Here is a 13,201-nt window from a genome sequence, read left to right on the forward strand (position 1 = left end):
AGGTATTAGAGCCATAATCCGGGATGAAAAGGGCAATATTATTCATGGGCTTTTTGGTGGAATTGGAGTTGCAACAAACAATGAAGTAGAGATTTGTGCATTAGAGGTAGGATTACGTCTCTATGTCAGGCAAGGAATTTCTAGAATTATAATTGAGGGCGACTCACAAATAATAATAACCAGGATCAGTCGATCAATTTTTCATAGCTGGCAGCTTAATAAATGGGTCTCTATGATAAAAGAGCATCTGAAGAAAATTGGGAGCTACGAGATTGGGCATGTCTATAGAGGGGAATTAGGTGGCTGATTATCTTGCAAATCTCGATGTGGGAGACTATGATGTTCTTGTTTACTTTTTCCAGACATCTGCAGTGGAGGATATCAAAGGACAATGCTTGAAGGACTACCGAAGATATCCTTGATAGGGGATCAGGTAGCATATCAAGGATTTTTTGGACCCTATTGGTTGCCGGGACATTGTGGTGGCACCTTGATAAACACTAGCGAAGTATGAATCTAAGGCCGCGAGTAGGAAATTGTCTCTTTGGCGGCTGGATCACATGGCCCTCGAGCAGCTCATCATGACGCCTAGAAATTGCCACTACATCGATAATGGCATTCTTGCAGAATGAGAGATCCTAACCGGATATGGACAGAGCGCATTTGATTAACATCACAAATCACAACTTTATATGGCAAATTCGTAGGGCAAAGGTAAAATAGGAAAGTGCGAGTGTCGTTTCGGAAGCTTTGCAGAGAAATTTTTTGGCAATGGCACACTCTGGAAGGGTCAATTGTTTGAACTGTGAAAATGCATTTAATATGTAGTTGAGAAATCCATTTTGCACTAAAGATTATGTGCATGACTCTGTGCGGGGGCTCGTGGGCATCACTCTAAATTATGATAGACATTGGTGTGAAGCTTTGGTGTTGGAAGCAGTTCTCCTGCCACTGGTGGATATCATCAATTCGAAGGAGCGTGTGGTTGAACTGTTAGCAAGGTTCATAAAACCATTTATCGCAGATAGTATTGCCAACGCCATTCTGAGTATGGAGGAAGAAGTCAAGTGAGCATTCTGAAGATATACTTCCAGTTTGATAACTACTTACCCTCAGATTTAGAGGATGATGGAGATGGTGATGTAGATGGAAATGAGGAAGGGGAAGATCGTGAGGAGTATGCAGAGGATGAGGAATCTATAGATAGTGACACCATTTGTGAGATGGCCCGCAGGGAAGTATGGAAGGAAGAGCAGGAGAGATTGAAAATATTTAGGGGGTGTGCGGTATTCAATGAAAATATGAAACCCTTTCGAAGGGTAACCGAGTCTAACGATTGGTGACTTCCGAAGAACTCCACCCGCAATGTAATCAGCATTGGTGAATTCGTTGTTGTGATATATCAAGCCATTTGGGGGCAGGTGTAATTTTAGGGTAGTGTCGGAATAGTATTGGGGTATACTTGGATAAGTGTGGGATGATAATTTTTTTTGGATCTTTATGTAATTTTGGGTATATTTGTTTAAAAAGGGACTGGGTGTGCATAGACAAGTGGGTTTCTCTTGTCTAAAAATATATGTAATTTTCCATAGTCTCAAGCAATATAGGGAGCTATCCCCATTAATGATAGCACTTATCTTTAAAAAACAAAATAAAAAAACCCACCCATAAAAAAAATGATAAATAATGAAGGGGTTTCAAATAATTATCAACAACAATCAATTTTTTTTGCACTCTCTCTAATTATTTTGGCATTATAAACAAAGAGACACCATTGAACAACACACCCATAAAGTAAAATGATAAATAATGAAGGGGTTTCGAATAATTATGAACAATAATCAAGTTTTTTTGCATTCTCCGTAATTATTTTGGCATTATAAATAGAGAGAACCATTTGATAGCCCACCCATAAAATAAAATGATAAATAAAGAAGGGGTTTTGAATAATTATCAACAAAAATTAATATTTTTTACACTCTCTGTAATTATTTTGGCATTATAAACAGAGAGACGCCATTTAATAGCCCACCCATAAAAAAAATGATAAATAATGAAGGGGTTTTGAATAATTATAAACAATAATCAATTTTGTTTGCACTCTCTATAATTATATTGGCATTATAAACAGAGATGCACAATTTAAAAACGCACCCATAAAATGAAATCATAAATAATTAAAGGGTTTTGAATAAATACGAATAATAATCAATATTTTTTTATATTCTTCGTAACTATTTTGGCATTATACATAGAGAGACACCATTTAACAGCTCACCCATTAAGGGAAATGAAAAATAATGAAAGGATGCCAAAGAAAATGAAGAGACAATGATTTTTTTGCCATTCTCTATGAGGATTCTGGCAGTATTAAACTATAACATACCATTGAAATGAAACCCTAACCATCATACAAAGAAATCATCAATAGACAAAGCATAATGTAGCTATGAAGGAGCTAAACCATTATTAGACATCGATAACACATGAAGGAAGAGCGGAGACTATTACCTGGAGCCAAAAGGAGGTGTTGCAGAGATAGAGCTGAGGCCTTGCAGAGATGGAGCATCGACGACGGGGATGAGAAACCATGGCGGGGAGGAAAAAATAGATGAAAATATACCCTCCAAACTTGTTTTACCTAAGTATTTAGGGCAATGTAGGTAGTGCTAATTTGTGCCACATGAGGCCATGAGTGGTATGCAGGAAGGCAGCCATGGGTGGTCAACAAAATATTTGACCACCCATTAAAAACTTTATTATATTCAAAAATATTTTTTAAATATTCATTACATATTTTTAAAACTATTTTTTTGTGTTGTAAATATATGATAAATGTATAATTTATTAGGCATATAATAAACATGTATTGGTGTTTTCATGTGTGGGTATTGGCGCAAAAGAGATGAAGTATCGGTCATTACTTTGAATTGACCACTTTTTGACCTTTGGATGCATAACGACCCCTAGAGATCGAATCGTTACTACCCAAAAGCCATATCAATACCTTTAAGTAGTTAAGTTACATACGAAGACAACCAAAAAACAAATTTGAAATGTGATGTACCATTTAGGATTCATAGGTGCGCAAAGTTAGCTATGACAACTATTGGTGCTCTTCCTCTACAGTCATGGAAAGATTTTATTTTACCTTTTATCTTCTTTTTTTTGAGTTTAGTACGGATGAAATTGAATATGGATTTACTTTCTATCTACATCCTCTTTTTTCTGCTTATCACAAAAAAGCATTTATAGGATATTTTGTCTCATAGAGGTCATTAAAAGTATTTTTTCATTCTATTTATCACAATATTAATCTGTACAATTATTGATCTCTTTCTTTACTATTTTTTATGTTAATGTGACTAATTACAAAAATAAGAGATGCATAGCATCAAGTTCCTACCCAAAGTGTAAAGAGATAGAGGGGAAGAGGAGGAGGGAGAGAAATAGATAAAGTGATAGAGAAATGTTAATGGAGAAATAAAAATAGAGAGATATAAGAAGATAGACAAATAGAAAGGAAGAGGTAGAGAGAGATGAAGAGATAGATAAGTATATAGGGAGAGGGAGAGATAGAGGAAGAGATGGATATAGAGGGAGATGGAGAGGGGGAGGGGACAAATAAAAAAATACATATGACTATGATGAAATTATGATTATGTTAACTACTTAAGACTTGAGACTTTATACAATAGAATACAAGACAATAGGTGTCAAAGTGACCTAATGGAAGAACTAGGTTGTTGATGTAACAACCAATATGACATACAAAATATTATTTTTGAACTCTTTAGTGCTCTTTGTGATAGAAAATTTGTCTTAAAATTATGGATGGGTAGGACTTTTTTCTTTATTAAGAAATCCTAGAGTGATGTCTATTTTTAAATGTCTTAGGCTTACAATTTCAAAGTTTTGATGGAAGAGTTAGTGAGTTATAGTTAATTAGAAGAGAATCAAATTGAACCTATTAGTAAATTAAAATTTTGTAAAATTTAATCACATATGACTTAAAATTGAGTTAAGGCAAACTCCCAACCTTATTCTAGTAAAGGCCTTGATATCCTAGAATATAAAAATTGTTTGAAGGAAGTTTATATCTTTGAATATCAAAATGAAAATGTGAGGTTAAGAGAACCAAATCAATAAAAAAAAAAAACCAAGCCAACACATCTAAACATATCTAAGATAATAAATAAATAAATAAAAATTATTAAATTAAATAGTAGTAAAAAAATAAAATTTAAATATAATAAATATTAATTAACTAGAAAATCCATTTATAAACTAAATAGGAAGATATAAATTAAAAATGGATATCAAAACTCGTCTAAAGTAGAGGTTTTATGAATTATTGGTTTCTTAATTTCATCTCATGTAGTTAATACATTGACTTTTTTACAAAATCATAATTTTTTATTGGACCTTAATTCCTCACAACTTTCATTCTTACTTATTTTATTATAATTCAACATTTCTAGAAAAAGACCATGATTAACTAGTTTATATGGTTATTACTCTAAATCTAATTAGTTTTCCATTGAATCAATAAACACATAATAATTAATCATTGTTAGAGAGTGATTAAATTAATTCTAATAACATTTAATTAGTATTTATAATTTCATAAAAAAATAAATCATTGAAATAAATTTCAAACTTAAATTGCAAATTCAAAATTAAAATTCAAAGTCAAAATATATCAAAATTTAAATGTTAAAAAATTAAAAAGAATTTATAAAATTAATATTAAAAATTATTTTATTAAGTTAATAGATAATTAAGTAAAATATATAAAAATCAAATCTAAATAAAAAATTATTAAATATATCAAATTAAAATATTAAAAAAATTAAACAATAATTATCAATAATAAATTTATTAAATGATAAATAATTAAATAAAAAATAAAACTAGCAAAATCAATAATAAATAAAAAATTATAAAATCAAATAAATATTAAGATTAGAAAATTAAAAACTATTCAACTTGTAAGTATTTTGTAAATCTTATATATTATTAATTTATTAATGTAAAAAAATAAAAAAATATTCAACATATAAATATTCTTACATAATATTAGTATTAACTTAGCTAATGTGAAAGTTTAAATATCACTTTATTAATTAAGTAATTTATTTTAACTTACTTAATACAAAATTTTGAATCATTTCATTTACCTTTGCATCGTTGTATCCTGCTAGAGTAGGGTAGGTAACATATATATTAATGACATGTTGCCATTTTATCTCATAGTCTCTTAGCCTTAATTTCACCACCTCAGCTTCATTATTACCTTGGTAAAAATGAAACAAGTGGAGACACAATATAATCAAAGTAAACTCATAATCAAAACATAAATAAAATAAACAAAAATTAATTTTATATATAATTATAATCTTTATTAAATGTATAATAATATAAATCCCATAATAATATTTTTCCACACAAACTTCATTTCTTTTTATTTCCTTTAATATAACATTTATTTGCTAGTTAAAAATAGGAAAATATTAATTTTAACTAATGAAAATTAAATTTGCCAATGCTAAATAGATAAATTTTAACATTTAAATTAATGATGAGGGGAACAAAGAAGTCAGGGCTAAAAATATTCACATTAAAAAAAGTTGGAGGGTAATTTAATGGAGTGATGAATTCATTAAAGCTCTCCTTAATTTGTGGTGAAGACATTAATTTTTGTGTTCCGCGTCAGCTGGCTTGCTTTGCTCATTGCCTTAATCTCTCCATACCTTGTGAGTCATTTCACAGGATTTAAAAATAATTTTGAGCATATTTTTTCTGTTTGCCACCTAATGCGTACGACATTCAATTCATTAATGTGCGAATTTCAATACTACTTTGTTATATTATTTTATAAAACTAAAATCATTCAATACTGCTTTGTTTGTGCAGGTAGCAATTCTGATAATTCCAATGACATATCATTTATTAAATGTAAAAAAATGAGTTATTTTTTGTTTCAAAAATTGAATTTTCTACCTACTATTTTCAATATGGTCTAATGAGAGTAAAAAAAAATGATATTTTTGTAATTACATAAAATATAAAATAAATATGGACAATAGACTTGTTGAAAATTCTTAAATCTTATTGGCTAACTAAAATAAATAAATGATCCTGGTGAATGCATAAGTATCCTGCCTAGGATAGGAACTAATAATAACACCATTTAGACCTTGTTAGATAGGCATAGTTGTCCACTTGACAAGTCCATGGACAATAACAATAGTTGTGCATTGTTATTTACAAATATAATGTATCTATTGAGATAATAGAGGACTCATATTTGTGAAAATTTTGTGATGGTGGTATTCACATTGGGGAGGGAGACGACTGATAGTTGTTGGGACTAATTTTGTTAGTATATAATGGTTCCATAAAATATCAAATTCCTATAATCTATCTACAATTAAGGTTCGGAGGTGTGACTTATCATACAACTTGCCACATTAATACATCTTGTGAGAAGTTTCCAAAAAGTGACTTCTTAAAGATTTAACCAAAGATTCATTATGGTATCTCTAGTAGGGGAGAGGGACCTATAATGGAGTGGGGTTCTAGTTCATTTTATAGTAGGAAAACAAAATGGGCCCCATAGTGGTGCATTAAAGTGTCATGTCAATACTTATCCCCAAATATATTCCTATGAATTTTTCAAAGCAACTAATTTTGTAATGCCACCTTAGGACACCAATAAACAGGACTCAATGTATAACTATTGTTCTTACTTTTTGGGGACCATTTTGGACACCTCAAGAAAATGACATGTTGTGTGACATCATATGTTACCATGTAGACTCGAAAACACATTTTTAAAGTAGGGGACTCGACAAGTAAATTACTACACAAAATTGACAGATTTGAATTATATGCATAAGATTTTGAGAAGCGTAAAGATAGCCTACACTGGACTATAAATTTGTCTCCCCTAGTTGAACAAAAAAATATCATTTTTTGTTAGAACAATATCATATTTTTAAAAAAATATTACTTATATGAAACGTAAATAATCTCAATACCTTTTGGTAACCATAAATTTTTGTTCACCTCTAATTTTATATCCAACACAAATAGATCAATAGTTGAACACACAAAACATTATTTGATCTTATAAAAATAATGCATTATTACATAAAATGCAACTTATTCAATTTTAAACTTTGAGAAAACGTTATGATAATCCTTCACATTTCATGAGAAAATAGAAGGTATTTATTGAGGGCACCTTTTATATTGTGATAAGACAATCTATTAATATGAAATACTCAAATACATATACATTGTTACCCAAATAGTTATACACATAAAAATAAAAAATTTCCACGATTACAATAATAATACCTTGTTTAAGTGGACACCTTATTTTATGAATAACACACTTACACTATATATTTATGATATAAACTACATGAAATAAAAAGAATATTTATTTGACTTGTTAATGAGTGCAATTATGCTTTTCTATAAACATTCTTAGATTCTCGTGTGTTCAAGTATGAGTCCATCTTGATCAACATTCAAATTTTTTAATTGACATGTAAACTAATTATTGATAATATGTAGTATAAATATGTTGCCAAAATAAATATTATACCCACGACTATTATACTAACTCTTCAACCCCACCCAACTATTGGCCCATTCCATGATGATTTCCTCATTCTAAACTAACTATTATTTATAGTCAATTCTAGATAAAATCTTATGACTATATGACCTCCAGTGTCACGCAACTATTATTTGTAGTCAATATGATCTTTATTCTAATGATTATATATAATTTAATATGATCATATTTTATTTTTAATATTTATTGTTAATTCTTATATACTCTAAAGCATTAAATTGTTCATTCTTTTCTTTATTTATTTTACATTATCATGTTTTAAATATAGTTTTATTTATATTGAACTTACATTATTATATATAAGACAGACATAATTTATATAGCATACTTATTTATAACATATTTATTCTGAGAGAATTAGGCTTCCCCCCTATAATCATATTAGATATTTGATCATCTAAATCTATATCACTTATGATCAAATTTTCTTTATTTATTGATTTTTCCCACTATTAGACCTTTGTGTCATTTATCTTCTATTTATCATACTTACTTTGTTAGACTTCATGCCATTGATCCTATTCATCATACACTATTCCTACCCTATGCTCTCTTGCAATTATGGATGCCACAATAGATGTTGTAAGTTTTCATATGCTTTTTTGCATCAAAAGGGTATACATCACCATTGTCTTGTGTTTTCTTATCCTAATGATCTATCTTATGTGTGCTTAGATTCATTGATGCCACATTAGGGACATTTATTGTTCTTTCATGATTATTTTTATCCATTATGAGTTACATCACCATTATCATACCCACGATGGGATAATGATCTTATCTATGACTTTATCTCTAATCTACTATTGCACTTCTCATAGTGTGTATTGTTCTAGTTATGATACTTATGATTTCATTCCTCAATGATTTATTAACTTGCATGCTTATTATTCATCATTTTATCATATAGTTTTAATAATAATTATGTTATGGCTATTTATCATTAATTTACTCTTATATGCTCATGTTTAACATTGATTGATTTGATAAGATCTTCCTTCAATTAATTACACCATATTAGGGCAGACAATGAAAGGGGGAGCATACATCGGCAATAATGTCTCATTTTTTACATTTAATTTATCTCGTGAGTTACAAGATACTAAAAAAAATATCCTTGTTTTGTTAAATTTGTAAGATAACATATGCAAAATCAATTAAAAATATGAAAGGATAATCTTCATCTTTCTATGAATTGTGGGTTCATCTCTCTATTGTGTTTACATTATGCATGTTTGAGAATGAGTATACTAAGAGATGCATAAATCTTACTTAAAGATTCACATGGACCTTCAAGTGAGGTAAAAAAATAATGATGATGCATTTTTCATTAATTTTTGTGCTTAATTTGAAGAGATACATTACTACATTTTAAGCTATAAATGATGCATTTTTATGCATAGTTGAGCCCACATACCCAACTTTCTACCACCTCGCCTTATGTGTATTTATGCATACAAAATCAAATTTAATTTGTTTATTTGTTTGATTATGATCATTAATTCAACACTTATCCATAATCCAATATATTGAACACATACCTTTAAACTATTTGTATGACCACATTCATGTCTAAAAATGCAAGTTTGTCCTCATGATCATGGTTTTGATTCAATTATATGCAAAAGTAAAAATCAAACATTTAGGTGATGAGTACCATCATACACTTTGGTTTGACTATTTGGATTCACTTTTGATTAGATTTAACCAAGAGAGGCTCAAACCATTACATAATTGCTACATAGACAAAAAAGTGAGAAACACCATGGGACTCACGAGGAGTGAGAGCTTAAAACCCAAGTGCCAGCTACCAAAAAGAAACATAATCTAGTGGGCAGCCAAAACTAGACACCACAAAACCTAGACACAGATGAGACTAATGAAAAATAGAACAAATAATACACACACTCACCCCCACCGAAGGAATGAACCGATGGCCTACCTAGTGGGGGGCTCCTCGATCTTCTAGTCCTAACTCATAGCCTTGACTTTATCGGAGAAGGAGAGTCAGTTGTTAGATCCTTTGTTAGATAAAATAGCAGGTGATTTCAAAGTTGCTTTCACCCTAGGCACTAATGCCTCTAAACCAGTAGTGGGGGAAGAATCCAAATGCCACTTCTTCCTAGCCTGCCTCTTATCGATCTCCTCTTGGATAGCCTATAGAATTGCTGAATTACATATTGAGTTTATGATTTGATCTTATATTTATCTATGAGAAATAATTATATTTATTAAAATTTGAGTTATCGTAATTTTCAAGATCACTTACATCATTTGATTATGTAAGACATAAAACTAACATCTACACTCAAATAAAAGAATGAATTTAGCATATTTTATCATTGTTCATGCTAGCACATGTGAATTACCTGACAATCATTCTAGAATTCATTTATATGATTATCAAGCTATTTTAATAACATCAAATTAACAAGAAAACCTTAAATGTGTGAAATAAAATACCATAATCAGTAGGCTCCGACATCGTAACCTTGTGGAACTTTTAGGATGGTGCCATCAAAAGGGAGAGTTACTACTGGTCTACGAATACCTGCCAAACAGGAGTCTGGATAAATATATTTTTGGGAAGCTAGAGGATACTCTGGATTGGGATCGAAGGTATAGTATTGCTTGTGATATTGCTTCTGCTCTTGTTTACCTGCACGAAGATTTGGATCAGCGTGTTGTTCACAGAGACGTAAAGGCCAGCAACGTAATGTTGGATTCCAATTCAACGGCAAGCTGGGAGATTTTGGTTTGGCAAGAGTGGTAGAGCGTGATCAGGCGGCCTCCCATACGACCGTGGTGGCCGGTACACTGGGGTATTTAGCTCCCGAGTGCTGCATAACGGGGAAGACAAGTCCAGAAGCGGATGTGTACAGCTTTGGGGCGGTTTCATTGGAAATTGCCTGCGGAAGGCGACCCGTTGATCTTACACTTGGCGACCATAATTGCAGATTGGTAGAATGGGCTTGGGATCTGTATGGACAGGGAAAGCTTCGAGATGCGGTGGATAAAAAACATAGTGGAAATTTCAAAGAGAAGGAAATGGAGCGGCTGGTGATGGTGGGGCTGCTGTGCTCTCATCCAGATCCCTCATCGAGGCCCACAATGAGAGAGGTCACTAAGATTTTGAAATGGAAAGCTGAATTAGCATATGTTCCACTCGATTTGCCTGTTCCTGTGTACAATGAGCCTCTTCGTCTTGATGTGACGTCAGCTTTGCCGTCTTCGCCTGCACAAAACTCCTCCATTGTAAATGAAATGTTGTCAACACTGAATGCGTCAGTTTTGTCGTCATCTATGGCCTCCTGCAGCTCGGGCAAAATGTCCAGCTCTCTACCGTCTAGCACAGGACATAAGTAGGTCTAAAATCTCTTAACTCGGAGAACAATAACGTTGTCTAAAGTTTTCTGGAATTGCCATATTTGGCTTGATGCATCGTCAGCCTCTTTAATGTTGGTCGCACTTATAGCTCCTCCGTTGTGAATGAACTGTCCATGTCCTCACTGAATGCGTCTGGCGTATCATCAACATCGGCTTCAAGTGGGCCAATCGAAATGTCCAGCCCTCTATTTTCTAACACGGGACTTCACTATCTTAAATTCTTTAAACTTGTTAGTGAAAAATAACATTGTCTAAAGTTTACTGATTTAATAGAACTACTTTAAAATTTGTAGAGTTTAAAATAAATCAAATACTACTAGAAATTTTTAAGATATAATTTGATGTTGAGCTGTCCATATATGCAGGATAGAGGAATTGATATTGGCTTTGAGCTAAGAGTTTTGTTCTTGTGTGAAATTGTATATGTATTTCTTATTTTTATGTGAATTAAATTTATATTATATGTTTTGTGTACTGTTTTTTGTTATAATATTATTTCTAAATTTCTTTTATGGTATCAAAATAGTGTTTCTTTTGCAAAAAATTTGTGGTGTTGGAAAAGCTTGTTTATGTTTTTTTTTATATAATTCCATCTCAAATAGATCTCACTCACATTATAGATTCTAAATATATTCAAGTTTTCTCTGTTTTTAATAGAAGTGAGCTTTTAGTTTGCAATAAAAAATACTCTTCTACAAATGTCATTATGTAAGATTATTTGCAATGAAATGACGTAGCCTGAAGATGGAAAAGAAAAGTCATTCGAAACTAGCAAGCCTAATTAAGTAAGATGAATTATTAGTTAAGCTTTTAGCCTAGATCTAAATAGATGATTGATATTTAGATGGTCAATCAAATTACCAAAAAATTAGAGAAAGACTCTGAAGATTTTGATTTTGCTAATATATTTAACATAGAAAAATATTGTAGAATCAATATACTTATGTTATACTTTTGAATACTCTCCCTTTTGTTTATCAAAATGTTAATCCTTCGGTATCAAAACATACCATTAGCCAATCCCCTCCACCTTTTACCTATCATTATGTTTGACAACCTATTGTTAGTTCCATCCCACCTTCATATTCCACTCTTTAACAAAACCAATTCACCTTAGGCTTTTATCATAAAAGTTAACTATTGCAAAATGTATCTTCATTACAACAACAATTAGCCAACATAAACCAAATTCAATCTCTTTGAACCCTCATCATATTGCACTCATAGACTGTTATCATATACTACTCTAAAATCTCTTATTCTTTAAAAGATTGGGACACCACGTTTTGAGAAATATAATTAGAAAGGAGACCCTACCTCTCATGTATTAGCTTTTACCATGTTATGCAGTGACTTCATCCTTTAGGATGCCATTCTTGCAAAATTATTTTCTAATCATTGAAATATATGGCCTTAGATTGGTTTCTCCCAATTACATAATAATTCAATCCATTCTTGCTCACAACTTGTTAATCAATTTTTATAACATTTTTCAAAACAACATTAGACTTTAGATAATGTTAACTAATTTGGTGTATTGTAAACAAGGAATGGAAGAGAAAGTAAATGATTTTATAGAAAAATATTAAAAATTTTATTTGTAAATTTCATTCTCTCTTTTAGATGGTGATGCGGGTTTTCATTGGGAATCGATAGCCATAAATTCAAGATAAAACCTTATTCATGAAAATTCCTTCAATTACACTATTTTTAATATGCTTTCGTGATTATCAATTATTGCCAAGTCAATATGACAGATCCTCCTCTCTAGCTCTAGTTGGACAATTTGAAGTTGTTATTCAACCTTATCAATAATTTAAGCAAAAAAATAGTTCTTTTTAATTAAAATCAACTCTCCTTCTTCTAATAATATCCAAACATAAGTTGCAATTACAACATCTTCCATTGTAGTACAGTTTTCATCCTTACCAATGAATTGACAATTTTTCAAACTTTCTAAATCCTTTTATTCCATAATGCTTCAATTACTAAAAGATAACCTCATTAAAATTTCCTTCATCCATCTTGTAGAGACTTCCAAATCTTTGCCTCCTTGATTTGTTCTCAAAGGCCTTTTATCAGTTTACTCACACTCTTTGATACTATACTATGCAATGTGTACATCTATGACATGAAGTGATAAGCCTTATTGACTCTAATATT

General features: G+C 31.0%; 1 protein-coding gene across 1 annotated transcript; it reads left to right on the top strand.

Moving 5' to 3' along the window:
* Window positions 1–648: 648 nt before the first annotated feature.
* On the top strand, window positions 649–11,017 carry LOC131079783 (probable L-type lectin-domain containing receptor kinase S.5). The gene is made up of 4 exons (XM_059221005.1): window positions 649–714; window positions 829–1,048; window positions 1,117–1,286; window positions 10,346–11,017. Exons 1-4 carry the CDS (start codon window positions 649–651, stop codon window positions 11,015–11,017), a joined length of 1,128 nt encoding a protein of 375 aa, XP_059076988.1.
* Window positions 11,018–13,201: the final 2,184 nt, after the last annotated feature.

The sequence above is a fragment of the Cryptomeria japonica genome, chromosome 5 (genome assembly GCF_030272615.1).
Source record: "Cryptomeria japonica chromosome 5, Sugi_1.0, whole genome shotgun sequence".
Lineage (NCBI taxonomy): Eukaryota > Viridiplantae > Streptophyta > Pinopsida > Cupressales > Cupressaceae > Cryptomeria > Cryptomeria japonica.

Coding starts and splice junctions, on each gene's coding strand:
- LOC131079783 (XM_059221005.1), top strand. CDS start 649: ATGGACAGAGCGCATTTGATTAACATCACAAATCACAACTTTATATGG. Junction 715..828: donor GGCAAATTCGTAGGGCAAAG/GTAAAATAGGAA, acceptor TTTAATATGTAG/TTGAGAAATCCATTTTGCAC. Junction 1,049..1,116: donor TATTGCCAACGCCATTCTGA/GTATGGAGGAAG, acceptor ACTTACCCTCAG/ATTTAGAGGATGATGGAGAT.